At 43.7% G+C, this 26,198-nt stretch overlaps 2 protein-coding genes across 4 annotated transcripts in view; both read right to left on the bottom strand.

Moving 5' to 3' along the window:
• gon4la (gon-4 like a) overlaps positions 1–5,838 on the bottom strand; it is a 20,039-nt gene extending 14,201 nt beyond the window's left edge. Inside the window, exons 1-6 of one of the 2 annotated variants that reach the window (XM_040122113.1) lie at positions 5,596–5,838; positions 4,367–4,629; positions 2,815–3,044; positions 881–955; positions 709–759; positions 484–537 (exon numbers count right to left, since the gene is read on the bottom strand). In XM_040122113.1, coding sequence (XP_039978047.1) covers positions 484–537; positions 709–759; positions 881–955; positions 2,815–3,044; positions 4,367–4,604 — 648 coding nt within the window. In that variant the 5' untranslated portion in view covers positions 4,605–4,629; positions 5,596–5,838. Of the gene's footprint in view, positions 1–483; positions 538–708; positions 760–880; positions 956–2,814; positions 3,045–4,366; positions 5,450–5,595 lie in introns of those variants that run through there. The other variant, XM_040122114.1, reaches the window with a different exon arrangement.
• A 2,048-nt stretch (positions 5,839–7,886) lies between these two features.
• ints3 (integrator complex subunit 3) lies at positions 7,887–25,801 on the bottom strand. Of its 2 annotated transcripts, none has more exons than XM_040122122.1 (30): positions 25,457–25,801; positions 24,550–24,633; positions 23,605–23,688; positions 23,391–23,504; positions 22,974–23,058; positions 22,794–22,860; positions 21,739–21,880; positions 21,526–21,655; positions 20,556–20,653; positions 19,964–20,155; positions 19,790–19,877; positions 19,201–19,280; positions 18,779–18,870; positions 18,580–18,686; positions 16,872–16,991; positions 16,300–16,429; positions 16,051–16,105; positions 15,827–15,930; positions 14,663–14,827; positions 14,335–14,488; positions 14,182–14,250; positions 13,524–13,599; positions 13,319–13,432; positions 13,088–13,136; positions 12,804–12,971; positions 12,548–12,648; positions 12,385–12,457; positions 12,140–12,296; positions 8,419–10,265; positions 7,887–8,254 (listed from the first exon to the last, which is right to left on the bottom strand). In XM_040122122.1, the coding sequence occupies exons 1-29, from the start codon at positions 25,538–25,540 to the stop codon at positions 10,188–10,190; spliced, it is 3,060 nt and encodes a 1,019-aa protein (XP_039978056.1). In that variant the 5' UTR covers positions 25,541–25,801; the 3' UTR covers positions 7,887–8,254; positions 8,419–10,187. The 2 variants fall into 2 exon arrangements, with proteins under 2 accessions (XP_039978056.1, XP_039978057.1); XM_040122123.1 differs by having other exon boundaries at positions 14,663–14,782.
• Positions 25,802–26,198: the final 397 nt, after the last annotated feature.

The following is a 26,198-nucleotide window of genomic DNA, read 5'->3' as shown; positions in this document are numbered from 1 at the left end:
TCGCTTTCATCTTCCGTTCTTTAACTTCACTTACACCTGTTTCTGTGATTCATGTGAATTAAGTTCATCCGCAGACAGATTATATTTTACGTTTGGAGCAAAATCTGCTTAAAATGTTAAAAATTGTTTTTAAGAAAGTTTTACAATTTCTTTAAAAATACTGATAAAATTGTTTTAAAAACTCTTTGAAAAGGTTTTCAAAATGTTTGAAAGAATATTTTAGTACTGTTTAAGAAAAAAAGTCTTAAATGTTAAACAAGTGTTCTATTTTGTCTAAAAAAGTGAAATAATGTAAAACTAACTGTTTAAACTATATTTTAAAATGGTAAATGTTCATTTGTTTTAAAAGTGTTTAAAATGTAAAACCAAAAGTTAAAACATTAGCTTCGAATGTTAAAAATCATTTAATAGTGTCAAGTTTGTTTTGTCAGCGTTTAAAATGTTAACGTAAAAGGGCAGGGATGTTTGACCTTTGACCTTTACCTTGTTGACATCACTGGTTTTCTTGATCGGAGAAATGTTCCAGGCTGGAATCACCTGACAGGTAACACAGGAACATCGGTCACAAGTCTGTCTGCTGCCATTATTATTATTTGTTCTTGAGACTGACAGAAGCATTAGACAGACGTTCCACGGACGTTAATCCGGCGTTAAAACAGACATTATAAACAGGCGTCACACAGATGTTAAACAGATGTTGTGTCTCACCACTCCTTTCTCCACCACTTCTTTAAACTTGGATCGAGTCATTTTTGGCTCCTGGAGAAACAAAAGCACATTGATCAGTGAAAACAGATCAATGTAGAGACCTGTAGATAAATGAAAATGTTAATGAGCTCCAACCCTGCACTCTGATTGGACGACAGACAGACTGACTCACAAATGGAGGGACAGCCTCTGTCTCGTTGATGGCAGCTTTCATCATGGCCACCACGTGTTCGTTGGTGATCACTTCCTGTAGGTCAGAGGTCAGATTTGCTTCTACAACATTTACTGACAACAAACAATCAGAAACAATCATTTATCAGTTTTTCTTCAACTTTTACGAAGATATTTTCATCAAAAATTTGAAAAATCGGGGATGCAAACTCAACAGGGGTGAAAAAGTGAGAAAGAGGGGAACCCCGTGGGGGGCTGGGGAGTGGGCTTGTGTGGTCTTCGGTGAGTTTGGCATCTGCCGCCTTCTCAGGTAACATCATCAGGCTACCGCAATAAGTGTCCATTTAAAAGACATCAGAGGTAATGTGGGTCCAGTTTAGCTACATGTCTACGACGACATCTCATGAATTAGTCTCATGTTCCAAAACAAATCCACCAGCAAACTGTTTCATTAAATCATGGTTATGACAGTGTTAGCCTGGCTAACATTATCTTAGCATAGAGAAAATGGAACCATCAGGAGCTGATGTTAACATTGAGTTAGCGCTTTGGCTGAGGAGCTCAGCATGTGTTGTAATCATCGGTTGAATGGTAACGTCAGTGACGTTAAACGAGTGGAATCTGGAACGTTAGTTTCCATGGGAATAATGTTAACATCTGATGTTACATCGAAATAGTGATAGCTAGTGTTCCCTGAATCAAAACAATTCGGCCCAATCAGGCTAATTAACAGCTACATTTATCATAACGCTACTGTGAGAGACTGTTACCATTGACCAGTCAAAAACTGACCCCCCAGACACGGCCCTCTTTAGCCTTCATTCTTCTCAGGTGTGCTGTAGCCTTTTTTTTTTTGACCACTCAGAAGTCGTGGTTCTCAATTTAATTTCCTTTCCTTTCACCCTGTCCTCAAACATCGGATCTGGACGATTCAAGTCAAACTGACGTGACGAAAGCGGCATTTGCCTAAAGGTGAGCTGTTTGCTTCCCTGATTTTTTTTTTTTTTTTTAATTTGAACAAAACGATTAAATTATTCAAAACTTTTAAAACTGTTTTAAATATTGTTTTAAAATCTGACAAATACACGAAACTGTTTAAAATGTAAATAAAAAGCTTAAAGGTTTTCAGAAACTGTTTAAAATGTAAAAGGAAGAAAATTACGTTTTTTGAATTGTCAAAAATATATAAATAAGTAATTAAAATATAAAAATATTTAAAATGTTAAAAAGAATGTATTCTAGAAATTAGTTTCAGTGATGTTTCACACCATAGAGAGAGTTTATTGTCACAGGACGGATATTTCTTTAAAATGTTTAAAAAATCTTTTAAAATTCAGTAAAAATGAGTTTTTACACAATATGTTTTAAAGAATTGCTTCAAATTAGTTTAAGATTGTTTTATTTTAAAAAATGTTTTTAAGAAATGTTAAAAAAATAATTTAAAAAGGATCTGGCTGGACTCGCCCTTTACCTGTCTGCTTCTCTCCTGCTCTCTGTCCTGACATATACAGTAATTTAATCCATCTCAATCAAGCTGTTCTCATTTACATGTTTTTCTCTTTCTGTTGTCAGACAAGGGAACAAGCACGAAACAGTGACTGAAACGTGGCCCATTGAGACGACATGTAAACCAGCAGTCACTTCCGAGGCATTTCCAGGCTGCTGCTCTGCTGCTGAACTCCTGGTTTCATAACCGTGACGTCGTCTGACAGAATCACCAGACATATGAGTTAAAGACAACGGCTGAGCTGAGATTTCAGCTAAATTTACCTGTGAAATGATCAGTCAGAGAGAAAGTGAGCAGCTCATTCTGGACACTGAGAAACAGGAAGAATCTCCTGCTGGCCTGGGATCAGCCGGAAACTGGACTACCTGTCCTGTAGATGTGATTCTCCAGGTGTGTTCAGGTGTGTCTGAGTTTGAGGATGAACTCACGTGGATGATGTTTCTGACATTCACCGTGGTCAGGTTGTGTTGTTTGGACTTCGTCTCTAGTGATTGGTCCAGCTGTCTGTCAATCTCCACCTCTACCCCCGTCTCTTCCTCCTCCTCATCATCGCTCTCTGAGGCTCCACCCCTCTGATCCTCTTCCTCATCAGTCAGTTTCCCCCTCCTCTTCCTCACTGCTCTCCTCCTCGCCGCTTTCACCTCGACCTGACTGTCCTCTGACAAACACATACAGATTATATCAACCTTCAGGATCTGGTTCAGATCACTGGTTCCAGTTTGGAACCGGTCCTGGATTTGTTAAGTTCTGACATTTAAGTGTCAATATCTGAAGCTCATCAAGTTCAGAGTTCTGGATCAGGAGCTCTAGTATCTGGATCAGGGAGTTTGTGAAGAATCAGGTGTAAAAGTCATTTTTTTCCAGCTTTTATTTCAGTGTCACAAGAATCAATATCAATCAATAATCAATATTTCAGATATTCTGCTGCTCAGATCTTGATCAGGTTGAAGCTACAGGCCATCAACATTAATTAGGCTTCATTAATGTTACTGTTGATTCATTTAGTAGCCGCCACTATAAACTACAGGATTTCAGCTGATCAGAGATCTGAACTCAATCTTTATTTACAACTTTAGTTCCTGACAAATGATGAAAGAAAAACTTACAGAGTTTCAATGTTTTCGACCCCTGATCCACTTTGTCAGAAAACCCTGAATATTTTTAGTGGCAAAAAGATAAACTACAAAACTTTATTAAAGGTTTCACAGAAAAGACAAACTAGATTTCTTCTTCTTTGTTTCAGGTCTAATGAGTGGTGGACTTCGACTGGATAAAAAAAAAATCAAAACGATTTTACAATTAATTGATGATTTTCATTTTTATTGAACGACCTGGTATCGATTCTTAGACTCCCGAGATCGATCTTTGGGCCTTTTCTCCGTAAACGGGTGCATCAGAGCTAAATGTTGTGTGTGTGGTGGTTACTTGTTGTGAGTGGTTCAGTTAGAGCTGCGCGGTGTGTAAAATGTTCACTTTATGGACAGTCAAGTGTTGCATGCGGTATCAACCCACATGGCGAGCCATCGGACCCTGCAATAAGTGATCATCTGATTGATCAATCAACCACAAAGTCAAAGCAGACCTGCATCTGAGACATTAGACTTATCACAAGGAACAATCTTGACATAACCAAATTATCCCGTCCGAAAAGGCAATCGTCTCGTTAACTGACAATGTACCACGGACGTATGAGCGCGTGTAGGTGACGTTTTTACAGTTTAGCCGGTAATGTGACTTCACACAGTTTAATATTCAGGAATCAACAGTGTTGCTCACTTGGTGACTGCAGAAGAAGTTTAGGTTCCCAGGATCAATTCTGAGAGGAGCTTTAGTCAGAGTTGGGATTAATGTGATGAAACTGAATCAAGAATCAAACCAGGAGGTCAGAGCTGATGTCCAGACATGTGGTAGAGAGTCTATTTGACAACCACAACAAAGATTTATTCAACAGAATCAGGTGTGTGTGTGTGTGTATGTTACCCATTGTGATGACGAGGCTGGAGTCGGTGGTATCTTCCTCCACCAGCAGGTAGCCCTCCTCCTCCACCTCCTCCTCAGCTCTACCCCCTGCAGGAACTGGAGGGGGAGGCAGCAGCAAAGCATCATGGGAGAGGAGCTGAGGAGGTGGTCTGAGGCTCCGGGTGGAGGAAGTGGAGGAGGTGGCAGCAGGTTGTGGTGTGGACGGGCTGAGTCTGAGGCATTTTCGGACCGGGTTCATCGTGGAGAACCATGACCTCTGACCTCTGCGGACATGTCAGGTCATTTTGTGAACATTACACCGATCAATAACTAAATATTATCCTGAGTTTCACAGTTTACTGAGGCAGACCTCCTCTGGTCTCAGATCAGCACTAGTCCGTTTGTACATCAGTATCAGTGGGAATCGGTCACCAGATCATGTGATGTGTCAGACACGAGGTTTACACGGGCCAACCTGACCCCAGTTGGATCCAATGGATTTCATAATGCAGATTCATGCAGAGGAACACGATTTCAGCTGATTGCAATGTCCTGCTGTTATAACTAGAGCTGAAGTGATAAATTCATAATCAATTAGTGGATCGATAGAGAAATAATCACAAGCTTTGCATGTGACGACGAGTGATTCACTGTTTGGTCAAATAAATGTCATAAGCCAGAATCCAGATTCAGTTTAACGTGACAGAAACTGAACATCTTTACAGGATGGAGCCAGAAACCACCTCAGACTGTCGTTTAGCACAAAGACTTTTTAAATCTTACTCCAACCCTCAACTGGCAGAAAACTATTCTTATAATCAAATAATCATTTTAGTTATTTATAACTAAAATTGATATTTTGAGTTACTTTGAATGGTTGGTCAAATATAACAAACCATTTAAATAAAACTTTAGGAAATCACAGCAGGCAATTTTAAATATTTACTAATCAATCGATTAATTGCAAAAAGAGTCATTAGCTGCAGCTCTAATATTATTTGGTTTCTACTTTTTCTTCTTCTATCTCCTTTTATTGGAATTCATCTCATCCTGTATTATTATAAAATTTAATGAAAGTTGTTCATTTTAATTGTAAATAAAGATTGTTTGTATTGTACCACCTGACTGCTGTTGTCAGGTAACTGGTTAAAAACTATATTTCAGATTCAAACACTTTCAGATAAAACTAGAAGATCTGAATAAAACCAAAGTTAGCATTAGCTTCTGTTGGCTCCTCAGACCGGAGTTACCTTGTATTCAGCACCGTAAACCGGGTCTCCTGTCCGGTATCAGGACTGTCTCTACCCGCTGTACTCCGCTGCTAACATGCTACGAGCTAACACAGTGACACTCAGCCAGCATGCTAGCAGCTAACGTTAGAACGAGGACCCAGTCCCTGTCCGGGCTCTGTCCGGTCCGACTCTTACCCCAACGGCCCGGTAACAGTCAGTTTAAACGGTAAACGGTTTAACGTTAACGCTCCGGTACGACAGACTCACTTACCCGCCACAACGATCAGACGCCTCTGACGTCGAAGAAACTACATTTCCGGGTGTGCGTCGCGTCGTAACTGTGACGTCATCAGGAGCAACGACGTGAGGCAAGCGATTAAATAAATATAAAACTACTCAAGGTTGAATGAACGTTATTTTACATAAATATTAACCACTAACGTTTATTTCAGGAGCTTTATCCTTTTTGAATAATTGCATTCGTATCAACTTTATACAGGCGGTAACAAATCAAAGGAAAACCTTCAAAAATGAGCAGAGCAACAGGATGACAATGCCTCCATCCACAGGGCAGCGGGGGGTCACCGAGCGGTTTGATCGGTATGAAAACGATGTGACTCAAGTGCTGTGGCCTTCACAGGCAGCAGATCTCAACCCAGCTGAACACCTGTGGGACGTTTTGGACCCACGCGTTAGACAGCGCTCTCCACCACTATGTTTAGGAAGGATGGTGTTCATCCCTCCAGTAGAGTCCAGAGTCTTGGAGAACCACTGAAGCGGTTCTGGAGGCCGGTGGTGGCCCAACACCTGACAGACACTTTAGGTTGGGTTCTCCTTTAATCCGACTCCCGTCTGTATGATTCATACTCACTGTTGGGTTATGAAGTCAAACTAAATTCTGGTCCTAAACTGTTACAACCTCCTGCAGCTCTTACTGATCATTAGTAAGATGCAAATCTTTAAATCTGAAGTGTGAGGGTCCAGCTGGGTCAAAATATGATAAAAACCCATCAGTAAGGAGGAAACTTAACCCAGTGTTTTATCTGTTGTATAACAACTGAATCCATTTCTTCAGTAACACCGAGGAGGAAGGGGGAGCAACACTGCCCTACAACTACTCTGATGGAAACTTCAGCTGTTGTTGTTCAGATATTTTCACTGGAGACCTGGAATTGACCCACGGGCCAGTATTTGCCAACCACCGGTATCTAATCTGTAATATTTAAACCACCATGTGGACCATGTCCATATTTATTTGGATCTTGCCTGTGACGTATCGATAGCTCCTTTGCCTCAGTTTTTAAACTTAGGCCCAAAAATCAAACTTCCCTCATGGATTAATTAAGTTGTGTCGATTGATAGGTAATGAGACACCGTGTCAACATGTCCCTCTTTAGCATAAAGTTCAGGTTCTTAGTAATGCAGGTCTCTGATGAGGAACCGTTTGTTTCACGAGGCAGGTGATTCTTCGGTTGCCGCCTGTCACTGAGGATGATGATGCCTGGTTTTATCTCAGACAGCTGATATGATGAAGGTCAGAAAACACACGAAGCTTCATTCAAAATCATTTATTCAAATCTTAAATTAAAATCTATGAACCCGACCTGCTGCACTGAGACAGATTCCGGTCCACCTGCCAGGTGTGTTCACACTCATGTGACGTCAGCGGGTCTCGGTCCTCCTGGCTCCGGGACTCAGAGCCTTCAGAGCGCCTGCAGGTCTCTTCAGCGCCCGCATCACTTGCAGACCAAAAGCTTCCACGGGCCGCAAACAGACCCGGGACCTCCCGGCACCAGGACTGGGAGGAGGAGGAGGGTCCGCCAGATCCTTAAGCTCGGGGTCTGTGACTGTCACAGTCACCGGTTTGTTCCGGTGAAACAGGGACTCCCGCCGGCGCGTGCACGGGCTCGCGGCCAGCACGGCGCGGAAGCCGTAGGGCGTGGTCACCTTCTCCACGTGCGGCAGCGACATGGCGGCGCGCGTCGTCAGGTCCGTGTCCGCAGACTCTGCAGCTGTAGCTGCGGGGGGGCCGCGGCGGGGAGGTCTGATCCGCGGCGGCAGGCGGAGCAGGAACCGGGGGGAGGCGGCGGGTCTGAGCGGAGTCTCGGGGGGACTCTCCTCTGGACTGTCGTCATCATGGTCAGACAGCAGTCTGGTCCGGTCCGGGGAGCTCCGGCAAGGCCGAGGGGAAAGGATGAGGAAAGGACTGCGGGACGGGATGAGGAAGTCCGGGATCCGCTCCGGAGTCAGGAGCAGACTCCGCAGAGACGATCCGGATTTAACGGCCGACATGATGTTAGAGGCTGCAGAGAGAAGTTGGTTTAGAGAATTTTGGTTTAGATCTGGAGACGTTTGTCCCTCAAGTGGATCAGAGTCACAAAACCAGCCAGTCTGAACATGATCAGGTTTCAGTCTGATCAGGTTTTTTTAGCCTGTCGAGGTCTGCAGGTTGATCTTCACTGAACACAATTCTGATGTGAACCGTTTTACAAAATCAGATCAGATCCTGGACTGGGCCGTGTTCTGTCTGCTGCAACGTGAACTTTGATTGAACCACAAGCCAAGTATCAACATGTTCTCACACTGAAGAACAGATACATCAGACCTCAGGGAACATCTGCTCCTGTCGCAGCAGAACAATTCTAATCCAGATGGTTCAGAGACATTGGACAAGCTGCTGGTTTTCCAACATGGACCAGGAAAAACAAAACCAAATGTTTCACTCTGTGACTGAATGTGATACAACACCAAAGGAACAAACTGGGGCTAAGGAACATATGGACTAACAAACATCACTTTTTTCTTCTGAACTCACGTTCTGGCTCAATCAAGTCCACTTACCTGAGTCTGAGTCTCACCTGGTCTGAAGGAGGCCTGACGCTGATGTTCTAATTTATATCAGCAGCAGCAGGTGGATCCAATCAGACTGATCATACATCAGTCCCCCAGAGTCCTGTGCACCATCCAGACCAGGACCTCACTGTGAACCTGCTGCTGTTCAACCACTTTTCACAAAACAAATTGTCATTTAAAAAGAAGGAAAAAATCACAAAAGGCTTTTAAGGTGGTTGGTCAATTTCCCCCCCAAAACTAAAACATGTAAATGTTTGTGTCCAAGAAGGAACAGAACATGATGATAAACAACTTTTTAACACATGTTGATGTGACACAAGACAACAGGAATGTGTTTAACTGGAAAAATCCTCCAATCTGCGTCCAATCCAAACCCAACTGCAATAAAAGACACGGTCTTAGATCCAGACTGATGTCGTTCACTGACCGCTTCAGACTGTGATTTAATGACCAGATATAAATGAATTTTATTGCTGAAGAAACAACTGCAGAAACTTCATTAAACAACCATTAAGATAGATTTCATTCCCTGGAATTCATCAGCCACAGGGAATAAGTCAGGGTTCAACCCGTCACATTTACGGTGTAACTTTTAATAACTGAGATATATTTATGCTCAAATTCAGATGTGACTTTCATTGTAAACTTTTAAGTCTTTTTGACCCATAAAACTTAAACCACTTAATCCACACAGTTCATTTATTATTAAAATAAACTCAAAAAGATCACTTAATTTAACTGAACTTTTACCTGGCAACAAAGCCACACCTGATTTTGTAGCTCAACTGAAAAAATAAGACCATTTTAAAAGGTGCAAAGCCCCAGATTTCACCCATTGACCGATTACAGTATTTTATGGGATGGTGGCAGTAATGACATTGATATCATCTGAATCACCTGACTCTGGAGAAGACACAAAACAAGAGGATTTAACTCAGTGTTTCTTTAAATCTGCATATTTTACCAGTTCAATTATTTCTATTTCACCAAGAGTCAAACAGTGCAGACGAACTGCCGAGGAACTGAATGTTTGTTTTTAACCAAACCAGTAAAAAACGGGTGAAGTGGTCCTTTACTGACTGTGGTGCCACAGCAACCACGAGCAGCATCACACACACACACACACGCACGCACGCACGCACGCACGCACGCACACACACACACACACACACACACCCCCCCCCCCAGCAACAGACAGATGACAACCTGAAACAAACATCAGTTTTTATATGAAGATTTCATCCAACATGATGTTCAGAACAGACGAGGAGCTTTTACTGCAGCAAGACAAACAGGAAGGAGCTGCTAAAAACAGCAGGAAGTTAGGATCCTCCACAATAAGAGTTCAAAATCCCCCCCCTCTGGGGAAAAAAAAAAAAAAAAAGCAGGAGTACCCACAAAAAAACCCACTCATCTTCATCATTATTTCTATCATCATGATCTTCCCTGTATTAAAATCAGTCGTTTCGTTCCCAGAGTTCATGGTTTCCTCGTCCCAGTGCATCATGGGAGTTAAGCCACACGGTGACCTTTGACCTGATCAGTCCTCGTCTCCATGGAAACAGCATCAGTCTCATCATGTGAAAGTCAGTTCACCACATGGATTTAAAGTCCGCGGCGTCTCGGAGCCCCGCCCCTCCCGCGGCGGTCAGTGTGTGTCATCGGCAGGGGGTGGGGCCTCTTCCAGTGGTCAGAGCGGCTGGTTGGCTGGCGGTCTCTGTGGCAGCTGGCATGTGATTGGTCAGAGGATCAGTCCATCAGTCACTGTCAGAGCCGACGGCTGACGAGCCTTTCCTCTTCCTCTTCGGAGCTTTGGGCTTCGAGTCTTCCTCCTCCTGAAACACAAAGACAGAAAATCAAAGACATTTAGAGAAACTGCAATTATATATATATATATATATATATATATATATATATATATATATATATATATATATATATATATATATATATATATATATAGATATATATATATATATTTATATATTTATATATAGATATAGATATATAAGAAAATATATGAATAAAAATAATATATACAGCAGGGTCCAAAAGTCTGAGACCCCACTGTATATAAATATAAAAAGGGTTCCAGAAACTTTATGACGACTTTGTGCGACTTCAGGCCCAGAATAGGGCAAAGTAGTCTTTGTTGCCAGTGAATGACTGCTGGTCAGGCCTTACCAATGGGGCCTGAGCGGGCTCTGCTGAAAGGGCAAACAAGAGGCCCACCACTTGCAAAGCTGGGGGCCTGTTTTATAAAAGCAATTTGATCCCAGTGCTGGCACACAGATTGCAAACGGTGGCAGGGTCACGTTTGACAAGTGCCACTTAAAAATTGCAGGTTGGGTTGCTAGTTGAATAGTGGGCATGGGCAGTGGCCTGGGATGCTGACCCCGGCTACAAAACTAGTTATAGGGACCTGGATGTCACCTGGTGAAGAAGACACCAGAGCTGGTGCAGGAGGTGGAGTAGTACCAGCTAGATATAGTTCGCTCACCTCTATGCACAGCGCCTGCTCTGGAATTAAACCTCTGGATTACAGCTGGACTTTCTCCTTTTCTGGATCTGCCCAGGGTGAAAGGCACCAGGCGGGAGTGAATACTCACAAGAGTTCTTGGCTCGTTGTCTCTATGAGACTAAGGATCTCTGAGGGGACGGCTCTGTTTAAGGGACTGTGTTTATGCACTGAACAGCAGTTCAGTGTATCTGGCCCTCTTGGAGTCTCTGGGTGGGGTCCTGGAGACAAAAGCTGCATGGTGATTCGAAGTTCTGTTGAGGTACTAGAGCCTTTGAGTATAAACTGGTTTATAAGTGTTTCTGGTACCAGCACACCTCAAGGCCAAAGGTTAATGATCAAAGGGCAGAGATATCACCACCTGGTGGTGAGTTGGATCAGGTGGCTGCCAAACAGACCTAGTAAACCCAAAACAGATGAGAACGTCTGGTGGAGGCCTCAGTCCCACCTCCAGCAGAAATTTCCTTTTTCCAGATGAGGCTGGTGACATGGAATTCCAGTGGGACATGTTCAAAGCATCTTTTGCTGAGGCCGCTGCCCAGAGTTGTTGGCAGAAGTTTGCCAGTTCCAACGTGGTTCCAACCAAAAAACCTGCTGGTGGACATCGGCTGTGAAGGAGGCGGAGGTGGTTTGAGGAGTTTGAGGAGGCCCAGGCTGTTTTCAGCAGGAAGGACTGGAACCAGGACTGAGGGTATTGTTGGACATTGGAACGAAAACTTTAAGGAACTCCTGAACCTGACTGACCATTCCTCCGTAGAGGGGGCAGAACTAGAAGACTCAGGAAAGTCTTACCCCTTTGGACATATTCGAGGCACGTCCAAGTGAGAGGACACCTCCGAGCTAATCCAGAACATGCTAAAGCGATTGCATATCCTATCTGGCCAGGGGGTTAGGATACGCAAGTCTACTCATTCACATCCCCAAGGAGGATGTTTGGGCTACTTTGTTTAGCTGCCACTACGACCCAGACTCAGAGAAGAACTTGGGGCAGACCCAGATGGCAGATGACATATGGCTTACATATGCCATCTGGGCCTGGAAAAGCCTCAGGATCCTACAAGAAAGGGCCTCCCCGGTAGACCATAAAGCCACAATGTTCCCTGTTCGGGTTCTGGCCAGGGTCTTTGTTGTGAGGCATACTACTTCCACCGAGACAGGCGGGATTGAACCTGTGACGCAGATGGTACGTACCGAGGCGCTGCTGGATGCGCTCTCCTCCTCGTTGTTGGTAGGCGGAGCCACCCCTTTCCTGGAGCGAGGCGAGGAGGCTGGAGCTTTACGACGAGACTTTGGTGGCTTCGACTGAGAGTCCTCATACTCCTCCGCCAGGGCAAACAGGTCGCTGAACCTGCAGGAGGAGGAAGTCATGTCATCAGCACCTGTTATGATGCCATCTGTCAATGTGTGCGTGTGTGTGTGTGTGTGTGTGTGCGTACCTCATCTTGTGTGCTTCGTCACAGCTGGCCTGAACGTGCTGCAGAGCCTGAAGGATCGGAGTCTGAGTGAAGACTGAGAGACACAACCGAACAGTTATCAGGTATCAGTTGATACATCATCAATAATCAGTCAATAACTGTGTGTGTGTGTGTGTGTACTTACAGTTGTTCTTTGTGTTGATTAGACTCAGTCTCAGGTTGTCCATGTGCTCCAAGATCTGCTCCAGGGTCAGCTGAGCCAGTTTACTGCTGGAACTACGAAGACTTAAGACAGAGAGAGAACTGGTTACTGCACACGTTTTTATTTTTAGTTGAGAAACTGTCTCTGTGTGGACTGTCAATGTCCCTCTGTCTGTGGACAACCTGACCAACATGACCTAGGTCTGGTAGTCCTCACCTCTGTCCCTGTGTGCCCTCACCTCTGTCTCTTGCGGGGCTGGTTGTTGTTCTTGATCAGCTGGGCCTTGATGTGTTCTCCCAGTGTGTCGTCGTATTTGGACGCCCAGTGTCTCAGGATGCTGGTGGTGAACTGGTCCTCAGGGTGACAGGGACGACTCAGGACCATCTTCACCATCTCCTCACTCGGCCTGGGACACACACACAGACAGACATTACCGGGGACAAAGAAGCCTGTGATATGAAGGAGGAGTAAATCTTTCTTTTTGAGTGTGATTGTGTTTTCCTGGCTGAGTTTTTTTTGTACTTTTCTCTGCGGAGTTGCAGCAGCAGACAGGATAAGGCCTCTGGATGTTCTGAAAACATAAAAACACGAAAACAAAAAGAAAAGAGTCAGAAGAAAATACACATGGGTTTTGAATCTCTGTGTGGTGGTTTGACTCATATTCTAATTTGAAATGTTGACAGTAACTTCACGCGGTGCCCAGTGGGTTTGTTCGCTGTTCCATCCATGTTGTTAGATCGTTCCGGTACTCACCTTTGTATTTGAGGTGTTGAAGGATGGGGATGATGGTTTCCAGAGGGATACTGTGAGCTAGAAACAGCTGCCAGGTGCTGTACTGCTCAAAGGTCTCCCAGTCCAGAGACTGAACTGTTTATATAAGAAGAAGAAGACATGCAGTCAGCTGCTGTCCAACACTGACTCAGTAAACTGTACTTTGTTCTGTGTGAGTGTTTCTCACTGAGGATATTGAGCACTGAGTCTTTCCTGAACATCACCAGGTTTCCCATCATCACATGACACATCAGCTCCTGTAACTAAACACACACACACACACACACACACACACACACGCAGTTACCATCACTACAAGGTTTGAAGTCACCTCATTTTTATTTATTTAATACATTTAGTTTTCTATTTCCCTGTAGACTACTGCTAAACATGTTAACGTTGTTTTTTCAGATTATGTGGTTAGTTATGAGAATATAGTATATACATTAATCTTTTATATGTATATATATGGATATATATGGATATAAACCTCGCAGAAACCTACAAAGGCCTGTTGATGATGGTAACACATATTTTGATGTTGCTGGAATGTTGAAAGAAAATGTCCTGGTACCTATTCCGATATCAGTTCACTATTTTGAAACTATTTTTGAACCATTATTGGGCGTGTTGGGGAGAACATTCAGACAACGGTCATACAACTTCAGTGTTTGCTGGGAGACGTTTATCAGGATTGTAAATAAAGTGCACAGTGACATTAAACAAATGGTACAAAGATGATCACTGCTGGATATATTTTATTATATTATTGATGTATACGTTTGCAGCAAGGTTAATCATACACTTCTCAGGTTACTATCAGAAACTATTGATCAGCGAGTTACCTGTGTTGAGTCGATGACCGCGACGATCATGTTCAGCAGCTCACCGCTTCTCAACGTTTCATCTGGAAACTGAATCAGAACAAACATGCTCAGGTGAGTTGGACAAATGACAGCAGTGTTCGTGTATTTGTGTGTGTCTGTGTGTGTCTGTACCTCAGAGTATATGGATGGAGTGAGGTAGCAGAGCAGCCGGACATCGTCCTCCTGACACGCCTTCATGTCCATCATCAGACAGGTGTGCAGGTCACCGAGAGCCGTCGCCTGAGCAAAAGACTCGTATAGCATCATCTTCCCGTTTGCCAATTTACTGTTAATAAAAACACACATAGACATTTAAATGCTTGTGCTGATGTTCACATGTTCAACATCATGTTAAATCATGTTTCTATTATCAGAGTTTAAATGAAGCGACAAACAGCAGCTGCTCCACAACTGGGGGGGGGCAGACTGTTCATCATCTCCGAGGCCAGGTGTGTGTCACCTGGCTTTGAGGTAGTAGAGCAGGTGGTATCCGATCTTGGGTTGTTTCTGGTAAAGTTCAGCCAACATATCGAGCAGAACCGAGAACCCACTGTTATCCTCCTGCATGGTGACCAGGTTCCTGAAGATCAGACAGACGGGTTTACAAACCGACTCCTCCAGAGACCTGAGAGAGACGAGCGATTAGAAAGAGACAGTTGATTAGAGAGAGGGTAAGAGAGACACAGAGACAGAGAGAGAGAGAGAGGGATCTGAATGGAAGAACAGGAATTTAATCCAATGTCACTGACTCACATGGCAACAACCATATGTTTCGTCAGTCTCCCCGGTTCACCACCAACCACCACACATCAAAACAAACTTGACCCCGAAATAAATCAAAGTGGCAGGGAGGTAGTGCATCTCTGTCGGGCCTTAGGCCTACACACAGGTAATGGTAAAAGGAGACAGGGCATCTCTCGCTGTCCAGTATATATAAACACGACACAACCTGAGGGACAGTGAATGACCTCGACACACACACACACACTCACATATAATATACTGTAAATATATGATTAATATACATGTATATCGATGTTGGTGATTTATTTTTCTTTTTTTGGCTAAATTGTATTTTGATGCTTTCATGCCAATAAAGCACCTTTGAATTTGAATTTGAGAGGCAGGTTGGTTGTAGTCGACCCAGAAAGGAAGCAGGACCATGACAGAACCGGTCAGTATGGTTGTAGCCTACTTTGTGAGGACCCACTGGCAACACACAAGGCTTAACTGAAATTAAAATGTATTATCCTGTAGAAATCAGCTTGTATGTCCTTGGTTGTTTGTTATGACTTGTACTCAAAAATAACCTGCCAACTAATTTACCATTAGAAAAGAAATTAGAATTATATTTATTCTCCTGCAGTTACAGCCTCCCATACATTAGTATTGACCAGTACGAATTTTTGGTACCAATGATGTTGTTTCAGTTACTTCGACAATAAAAATAGTTCATAATATGACAACTGTTCCAACTGGCATTTGACCAGCAGGGCGCAACGCTGTTACTGCTACTGCGTCGTCCAATCTGTGATTTGAATACTCTCGTTATTCCATACGAGACTCCCTACGTTACTCCGTACGTACTCCATACACAGAGACAATTACAGACAGACAGTCTTACTCTTCAGTGATCTCCTCTGGCAGGACGTCTCCTCTGAAATGATCTTTAAACAGTTCAGCCAGGCAGGAAGCCAGAGCAGACATTTGCTCCGTGTCGAAGTCCTCCTGGAACACAAGACACATAAAGAGAACCCAGTAGAACACAGTAGAAACCAGCAGAACAGAGCCGAACAAAGGATACAGTAGAGCATGAGAAGATGCTGGTGATCTTTAAAGAAAACTCACCTCCAGGATCAGATCCACGATCTCCTGCATCACCTCACACTGAGTCTCTGTGTCACTGCGAACAGAAGACATAAAACATAATAATAATTATTATTATAACAAACAACAACAATAATAATGTTAGAACAAGGTGATAAAACATCAGATATTGACCAATAAATGATCAATAAGCCCACAGTAAACCCAGATGGAGCTCAGCTGTGACCCCGGGTTGGTCTGAGGACCAGGAGGAGGACTGCAGGGTCTCACCTGCTTTTCTGCAGCTGCAGTACTTTCTCTTTCATGGTGTCGTCTAATTGGTCCAGCCAGGGTGTGATGTCAGCAGGCTCCTCCATCACAGCCTCTTTGATTGGATGGAACCTGAACTCCCGTTTCTTTCCTGGACAGTGATTGGTCGACAGGTGGTGTGATGTAATGGACTCAGTTTTCAAATCAAGGAACAGGTAAACCTGAGGCTTTCAGCTGAGGCAGGTAGACCACACTGACACCTGTAACATCCTGAAGCTCCAACCCTATCAGAGACTGTGTCTTTAAAGTGGATTAAAGTTATTCTGGTTAAACTGGGCTATTTATTAAAATTTTCCAGTAATGAAACTAGTTTAATCTGGCTTCTTCTGATCCACATTGAATTGATTTATTGATTAAAATTACTCACATTAAACTGGTTTACTCTGGTTTAAACTGATCCAGTCCTGTATATTCCAATGTAAACTAACTTGTTCTTGTTAAATTACTATTATTAAAATAACTTCTTATTCTGGTTTAAACTAGAATAAACCATATTTCATCTGGTTTATCCCATTCTAGTCTCTTGTCATCACCTTTGTTGTTGACTTCCTCCTCGTCATCGCTGAAGGCAGCCTCTGTGTTGTCATAGCAACCCTCCTCCTTGTCTAACACGTGGTTGTCCATCTCCAAGGAAACGGCCTCCTCCATTTTCACTGCAGGACACAGAAAAGTTTTATTTCTGAGCTGAGCCAAACATAATCAAGCTTTGATTTCCATATGTGAAACTGATGTTGTGATAATCTGTGTGTGTGTAGATGTCTTTCTATGGTTGTGTGGACACGTTTTGGTTTGAAACCATAATTGTGAAGACATTATGGACAGTCCTAGCACCGTCAAAGGAGTGTTTGAGGGTTCAGACCTGGTTTTAGGGTTCAGGTTAGGTTGGTGTTAGGTATTAAGTTATGATGTAACTAAGGGGGAATGCAGTCAATGAGTGTCCTCACAACTAATGTAAGTGTGTGTGTGTGTGTGTTTTCATGAGATGTGTGTTACAGTATGTTACCCTCAGTTGGGGGGGAGGGCGAGCTGCAGAACTCGGGGAATCTCTCTCTGAGCATTGATCGAAGCTCTCGGTCCAATTTTGGATTATCAAACAGCGGAGCGAGGTGACTGAGAGACAGAGAGAGAGAGATGAACAATTAGTAATCAATAATCAATATGTTATGGACCATCACGGTGAACAGTGTGTGTTTGTTTCTTACGCCAGCACTCTCTTTTCCATGATGAAGGTGAGCGAGTTGAAGACGCCCTGACGGACCTGAGACTCCAACGGAGGAAAGAAGTGAGGGATGATCTAAGGAGGGTAGGAAACAATTAAGGAAGCAAGGAAGGAAACAAGGAGCTATGTGATTATTTCATTCTCTCACTGAGGAAATGAAATTATTTTCTTCTCTCACGCTTCAGTTTTCATGCAGAACACTGTGTTGTATTTTTACTAAGATTTGTTTTATGTTATATTTTGTGTTTCTGAGTGTGAGTGTAGTTTAAAAGACAAGACGGCACAAGAAGGCGTGAAAGATTTGTCTGATCATGAACCGTCTGCATATGTTTCAGCGTGTGTTGTAGTGTGTGTTCAGTGTGTTTTGGTATGTGCGTCAGTGTATGAGTTTGTGGTACCCTGCACATGAAGTCCAGCAGTGTGGCGGTGATGGCAGGATGGGGCTTCATGGAGTGATGCATCACCAGGATGGCTGGTTCTGACACACAGGAGGACAAAGCAAGAGAGAGCCGATCAGACTCAGACTCGACGTGAACTTTATTTATCAGTATCTATCATTAACTGAAGAAGCTCAGAACTCGTCAGTCTGAGATAAGGCTCGGTCACACCAGCGTTAAAACAGCGACACTTAACAGCAAATTCAGTTGGTTTTAATGATTCACTTGCGGTGCTGAAGTAAATTTTTCAACTGTAATAAACTTGGACCCGCAAATTTGTGGCGTTGACCAATAACAAGGTTCCTGTTTAGTACCGCACTCCATGTAATTTTCCCTTTAATTGATTAAACCCTTTGTGAATACCAACTTCAGGTTTAAACCATCGTAGCGAGGAACTTTCTGCACTGTGAGGATTGCTGGGGACAGTTTGAAGGTTTAGACTTGGTTTTAGGGTTCAGGTTAGGTTGGTGTTAGGTATTAAGTTATGATGTAACTAAGGGGGAATGCAGTCAATGAGTGTCCTCACAACTAATGTAAGTGTGTGTGTGTGTGTGTTTTCATGAGATGTGTGTTACAGTATGTTACCCTCAGTTGGGGGGGAGGGCGAGCTGCAGAACTCGGGGAATCTCTCTCTGAGCATTGATCGAAGCTCTCGGTCCAATTTTGGATTATCAAACAGCGGAGCGAGGTGACTGAGAGACAGAGAGAGAGAGATGAACAATTAGTAATCAATAATCAATATGTTATGGACCATCACGGTGAACAGTGTGTGTTTGTTTCTTACGCCAGCACTCTCTTTTCCATGATGAAGGTGAGCGAGTTGAAGACGCCCTGACGGACCTGAGACTCCAACGGAGGAAAGAAGTGAGGGATGATCTAAGGAGGGTAGGAAACAATTAAGGAAGCAAGGAAGGAAACAAGGAGCTATGTGATTATTTCATTCTCTCACTGAGGAAATGAAATTATTTTCTTCTCTCACGCTTCAGTTTTCATGCAGAACACTGTGTTGTATTTTTACTAAGATTTGTTTTATGTTATATTTTGTGTTTCTGAGTGTGAGTGTTGTGTGTAGTTTAAAAGACAAGACGGCACAAGAAGGCGTGAAAGATTTGTCTGATCATGAACCATCTGCATATGTTTCAGCGTGTGTTGTAGTGTGTGTTCAGTGTGTTTTGGTATGTGCGTCAGTGCATGAGTTTGTGGTACCCTGCACATGAAGTCCAGCAGTGTGGCGGTGATGGCAGGATGGGGCTTCATGGAGTGATGCATCACCAGGATGGCTGGTTCTGACACACAGGAGGACAAAGCAAGAGAGAGCCGATCAGACTCAGACTCGACGTGAACTTTATTTATCAGTATCTATCATTAACTGAAGAAGCTCAGAACTCGTCAGTCTGAGATAAGGCTCGGTCACACCAGCGTTAAAACAGCGACACTTAACAGCAAATTCAGTTGGTTTTAATGATTCACTTGCGGTGCTGAAGTAAATTTTTCAACTGTAATAAACTTGGACCCGCAAATTTGTGGCGTTGACCAATAACAAGGTTCCTGTTTAGTACCGCACTCCATGTAATTTTCCCTTTAATTGATTAAACCCTTTGTGAATACCAACTTCAGGTTTAAACCATCGTAGTGAGGAACTTTCTGCACTGTGAGGATTGCTGGGGACAGTTTGAAGGTTTAGACTTGGTTTTAGGGTTCAGGTTAGACTCAGGTTTGGGTTAGGGGCCTGGGGACATATGATATCAACAAGGGTCCTCACAAGTATAGAAAGACAAACAAGTGTTCGTGTCACCTATGTTCATGATGCTGTCTTTCTCTGGATTGAAGAACAGCCAATCATAGAAGAGAGCCAGCTTGGCGTTGGATGCAGCCACGTTCGACTGGAAACACACAAATAATAAATAAGTTATGGATTTCAATTGGTTACAACCTCCAGATTGACAGTCTGAGGCCCCGCCCCCCTTACCGTGCAGGTGGTGAGCAGCCAGCCGATGATGGCCCAGCGAGGCAGGATGTCAGAGCTCAACACCTCATTGGACGGATGGACCACTCCACAGATGTAGCGAATCAGATCGCAGCGCAACGATTGGCTCTCGGCCGTGGACAGGTACTGTCTCTGGAACCAGTCCTGATACCGCTTCTGTTGCCCAAAACGCACCTGAGCACACAGGTGAAGATACAGTGAGAGAGACTCACCTGAGTTGATGTTTGGATACTGGTTTCAGTCTTTATATGCACATCTCTGATCAACCAACATGTCACATGTGATTAAGACATAATTCAGTGGAAACCAGTCTGAACACAGCTCAGTGTAAAGACCATCATCTGTTTTTAATGGACATTTTGATATTTAATATCATTCATCACATTTTACTGCTGACTCACATCGGTGCAGGGAAGCTTTAACAATTAGTGGATTAATTCATTAGATGAAAGACAGGATGTGAGGATACATGTTTAGAAACAGGGTTTGCACGGACTGTCTGTGGACCCTCACAGTCTGATGTGGTCTAAGTAATGCAGTCGTGTGGACACAGAAACTCTAACTTGGTCTTTACCCTGGAGGTCATGAACAGCAGCTTGGTCTCCATATCCGGTGTGAGTCGACAGGCCAGAAACTTTCTGGAGGTCCGAGCCGTCAGCAGCTGGAGGACACCTGCAACACACACACACACAGAGACACAGTATAATTAAACAGATACTCACCAGAGAACTGACACAAGGGTCAGAACCAGACCCTCTCTGCTTTGAGCCGTCTACAACGTCACCACGCAGAGAAATGTCAGACTCAACATGTGCAACACACAGTATATACATTTGTAGCTGGTGCTGACCGTTGTTTTCTCCTGTTAAAACGAAGACATCAGCAGCAGTAAATTATATCAGCTGTAAATAGTTAATGTCAGTGAACAGTAGTAGTTGAACAGAGTGGAGACGCTTCCCCAGAGAAACGATCAACTGATGGCAGCTCGATAAATACAGCAGGATCTGTTTGAAGCACTGATTCAGTGCTTCAAACAAAAATCAAACTAATTATGATATTTATCCCTAAAACTAATGCACTTGAATACATGAATATGTCAAAATTTAAAATCCTTCTGAATTTGAGCTGAAATAATATTATATACACATATAGCTAGAACTACCGCCTCGCAGTCGCACGCCTCCACCAACCACTCAAGTTTGAGTTCACTACCTGAAAACATCATGTCTCCATCAAATCTCATCACATGACCTTCACTAACAACTGTAACTGTCAAACCAACACACACAAACTAATGGCATTTATCAGCGAACTGAGGATTGTGAGTAGTGTAGTTTACTGCTGAACTGAGGACCGAGGATTGTGCGTAGTGCAGTTTACCAGACAACTGAGGACCGCGGATTGTGGGTAGTGCAGTTTACCAGTGAACTGAGGACCGAGGATTGTGGGTAGTGCAGTTTACCGGTGAACTGAGGACCGAGGATTGTGGGTAGTGCAGTTTACCGGTGAACTGAGGACCGAGGAATGTGGGTAGTGCAGTTTACCGGTGAACTGAGGACTGAGGACTTGTGGATTGTGCAGCAGATCTCTCCACAGCTGCTCCATCTCTGGGATCCGAGCGACGTTCTGCAGCAGACGAACCAGATCTCTGCCGATGATCAGACACTCCATGAACTACAGACACAGAGACAGGGTTATCAGGGTAACCTCCACGGGCATAAATACTTCCCTCCTTCCTTCCCTCATTCTTTCCTTACCTTCTCCCTGAGCATGCTGATGCAGAAGTCCACCTCCTTCTGGCGGAGAGGCAGCAGGTTCGGGGCTCCGTGGTCAACGATCAGGCGGAGGTAGGTGTAGACCGACATTGCTATCAGCATCCCGCTCTTCAATACCCACTCCCTACAGAGAGAAAATATATTCAGCTGCTTCACAGTAAAAGCTCCCCACTTTCTTCAAAATAAAAGCTCCACAGCCACTTCAGGGTAGCTTTAACTGCAAAGAAAACCACTCTTTTGTTTATTCCACAGTAAAATTTCAGACTGGAAGTACATTCAAAAACACATTTTCCCTACATGGCGCAGTTTGGTTAAAAGGGACAGTCAGTGATTCTAATCTAATACACTTTATGTCGGATTCAATGAACATCCCCTCACGGTCCTCTAGCTGTCTGTTCTGTGTGTGCACTGAAAAGAAAACTCAGGTGTTCCTACACAGCCCTGGCTCTGTAAATGGGAAGCAAACAAAGTTTCTCGAACTGAGCCACACAACACTGTTCCGGCCAATCAGCAACAGGGGGCGTGTTAACAAACAGATGTTCACTAGTACAGTGGGATTATTTGGATTGATGCATAATTCCAAATGCTATGCTAGGTAATGTTATCTTCCTTGTTAGCTTAGCTACAAACCTACGGTCCTCTCTTCTGTCACTGTAGTTTTGTAGAAACTAACCTGAACAACTAACTCTCACTAGTTTTTACTCCGGTGTGTTTTGGATGCTGTGTTTGTGTGGACGTTGTTTGTTGACGTTTTAAGGTTTGTTCTGATTCAGCTATGAGAGAGAGGATCCGCTTCCACGCCGTAAGAGATGCTCTGGATTCCACCATATTTCTCTTTGGTCAGCTAGCCCAGCTGTTAGTGTCGTTTCCTTGGTGATGCGCATCCATGAATTTGGGGGGTGGGGCTTCTGAAGGAGCAGTGAAGGGAGGGGTGTATTTGTTTTGCTGTTGAGTTCAAATATCAACAGTCTTTTTCCAGAATCACTTCCCCCTCCTTTAACCATTTTTATAATAAAGAGATTAAGAGTGAAACGTACTTTTGCTCCAGCAGGATGTCCAGGATGCTCTCAGCCAACCACAGGTTCTTAGTGGAGATATCGCCACCTAAATATGAACACAATGAAAATGCAGCATTACTTTGAGTGGATTCACAGATGTGAGATCTGCTTGTGTTTTACATGATGAAAGTGAACTGTATGCGAGTGAGAGTTTCTGACCTGCGATCTGTTTCAGCAGCGTCATGACGACTCCGTCTGCTCCGATCACCCCACTCTTCACCAGCTCTCTGACCAGCCACACCAGCTGCACACACATCAACTCCCTCAATATCACATTAAACTCAACCTCAGTTCAGATAGGATTCATTCAGGTAAGAACGCACCAACAGGTTTCTGCTGTGGAGGGTGAAACAGAGACCTGTTCTTCCCTGAATTTGATCTGTCAGGTACCACAGACCCCAATGACATGTTTCTGTTTCTGTTAAGGTCACACAGACTCAGCGGCAGGATCATGGTGAAGTTGGAATACGTGTCTCAGAGTCCAACTGCACCTGGGAGCCATGGAGAATACCTGTGTACCTGTGTGAACACCTGTGTGTACCTGTATACATGTGTGTGTACCTGGAGTTTGTGTACCTGAGTTCTTGGAACATCCTGCAGTTTGAGGAACTTCTCCATCAGGATCTGGTTGATCTTCACCAGGACCACGTTCATCCCATCTCTGTTGACCAGCGTCAGGTCTCTGTAACACTGCCCCCCCCCACACACACACACACACACACACACACAGTGATTTCACAGTGATGTCACAGCGATGTCAGACATTAACAATGATGCTGTGGCATCTCACCCTCTGGGCCTGGGTTGGTTCTATGAGGACCAGAGTGAACAGACCCAGACACACCTCCTCATGTTGCTGCTGACCTTTACACACCTGAAGGACAGGTAAACAAGAATTTAGACTACAAAATAAAACAATATCGCTTGGGTATTGCAGTGCTGGTGGTTGCCATGGAGACGATTTAATTTCTAAGTGTTGCACAAGTACAAGAACAGATGTAGCACCAAGCAGAATACATTACTAGCATCCAGTGCGTGAGAAAACAAATACACAAGGGAATTAATACAACACACACAACACATAAACAGTTACTATAAAATCAGGAAATTAATCAGCAACTTTTATGATAAGCAGAATATTCGTTTTAGTCTTTTTTTTAGTTACAATGTTAATTAAAAAATGTGTTCAATTGTTTAGTAACAATATTCCTTCATTTCAGTTTCTTAATGCCTCAGTTATCTGACATTTTATAAACCAAACAATTAACTGATTATTAAAAAAAAAAAAAAAAAAATCAGCAGATTGAATAACAATGAAAATAGTTGTTAGTTGCAGCAGTAAAAGTAATCTATTTAAACAAAAAGAGGAAATATAAGAAAGTTTATGCTTGAACAAAAAAACTGTGGTTTGAATGGTGATGTGTAAAATATGTAAATATGTGAAGGTAATAACAGGAGTATGATACATGTGCATTAACCTGTCAGGTGCAACACTTTACTGTTTAACCCCTTTAGTAAAATTCCTAATCTGAAATTATACCACCTGGCCCCAGGTACTCACCATGTGTCTGTGATATCAACGAAATAATTAAGAACAGACTCTAGATTACACAATCATGCAGGACCTGCCTGAGCTGCTGTGGATAAATACTCAGTGTCCAACTGAGCTTACTAGCACCACAGTATTTGTGTCAGTATTTTCTGCAGTATTAGCAGTAATGTGTGTATTTCTTACGTTAGCGGTGAGTGCGTCGTTGGCCTCTCTCTCTGACAGCCCATTGGTCAACGACTGGATGATCCCAACACAACGCTCCAGTCTCTGCACGCCCACACACACAGACAGACACACACCAGTTTTTGCAGTTATCCTTGTTAGGACATTCCATTGACTTCCATTCATTGTGGACAGCCTAAGCCAAACTTTCACCGGGACCTCAGAAAGGATGTTCTGCTTCATTTGGACCGCTGGTCCCAAACAAGGTTGATGTTTATACCGGAAAAGGTCCCAGAGAGGTAACAAAAACGCGAACACACACACACACACACACACACACACACACACACACACACACACACACACACACACACACACACACACACACACACACACACACACACACACACACCCCCACCACCAGACACACAGTCTTACGTTAGATGCTGATAAATCTTCAGAGTATAAAACACATCAACGTGTCAAACACGGGTAACTGTCTTACCTGTCTTCATCTCACTACTTTCGACATGTGAAACAACCACGGCGCATGCGCACCTGTCACTTTTCATCCATATGTTTACGTAGGGTTAGCATGCTAGGCTAACAGTCGGTCAGGTGTGGCTTTAAATCACCGCCGTGACGTCTTTCGGGGCTCACTTACACCTGAGACACCTCACCTGTGTCATACACGGGTCTAAACCAGCTCCAATGTGTTTGCAAAGGTTCCTGTGCGGCTGTGCTATGCTAAAGCTGCTAGCCCCTGCTAGCCGTGCTAACTAGCCTAGCCTGGGTGATAAAATGGTTCCATGTCTTTGTTTTAAACCAAACTCTCTTCAAATTGTTCGTATCCGCCAGTAAACCAGCTCGGACCGGGGTTATCCCGGGTTGTATATGCTCTCTGAGCCGTTAGCCCGGGACAGCCTACCTCCTCCAGCTCGTCTTTGGCGTCCAGCGGGGTGGACACCAGTAGCCGGCCCTGCGGCTTCGCCTTCGCCGGTGCAGGCTCCATCTGCTCCCGCCGCGCCTCGCCGGGCCCCGCGGAGCTAAGAAGGGCTGGAGTCCCGGTTAAGAGGGGTTCTAAGTGTTTGTGTCGGTGTACCGGAGAGTGTGGTGCTGCCGTCTGAGCCGCAGCCTCTGTGTGACACGGTGCGGTCGGTAAATGTTTGTTTTTAAAACTTATTTTGGGGCAGTAGTGACTCTAAGTCCCGCTCTCAGACTCTGTCCGAACACAGCAACATTACGGACATCCGCACCGACCGACCGGAGGGACGGGGGCGGGACTACGGGCCTGCCGACCAATCATTTTACTAAGGCCTCTGAAGTGATGTGAGTGAGGACCAATGATTGGAGAGAAAATCTGGGGCCAATCCGCAGCCTGCTGTTCCATTTAGAACTGGTTTATCAATAACATCCAAATTTTATCAATATTACAGTTTTTAGTCAGTGTTGACTGACCGGAAATAAGCCCATGATTTTATCATTTTGTCCATGACAGAATCTGATATGTCAGTGTGACACATCGAAACAAAAACAATATTTAGCGATTTATTTAACGATTTGGGGTTTGGTTTGAGCGAAATATCATATTAGCGCGTTTTGTTCTTTTTTACAAACTTAACTCTATTAATGAAGGATTAAATGTATGCTGTTCAGTATTTACTCCATGA

The sequence above is a fragment of the Xiphias gladius genome, chromosome 24 (assembly GCF_016859285.1).
Source record: "Xiphias gladius isolate SHS-SW01 ecotype Sanya breed wild chromosome 24, ASM1685928v1, whole genome shotgun sequence".
In the NCBI taxonomy this organism is placed as follows: domain Eukaryota; kingdom Metazoa; phylum Chordata; class Actinopteri; order Istiophoriformes; family Xiphiidae; genus Xiphias; species Xiphias gladius.
The sequence above is the reverse complement of the archived record's forward strand: the minus strand, read 5'-3'. Positions and strand labels throughout refer to the sequence as shown.

Bases quoted from the DNA above. Each gene is read 5' to 3' on its own strand.
- ints3 (XM_040122122.1), bottom strand. From the start codon at position 25,540: ATGGAGCCTGCACCGGCGAAGGCGAAGCCGCAGGGCCGGCTACTGGTG. The intron at 18,871-19,200 runs GTACCACAAACT...TACCCTCCTTAG, and splicing joins TGCTGGACTTCATGTGCAGG to ATCATCCCTCACTTCTTTCC. The intron at 14,251-14,334 runs GTACAGACACAC...GTTCTGATTCAG, and splicing joins CTCCATCCATATACTCTGAG to TTTCCAGATGAAACGTTGAG.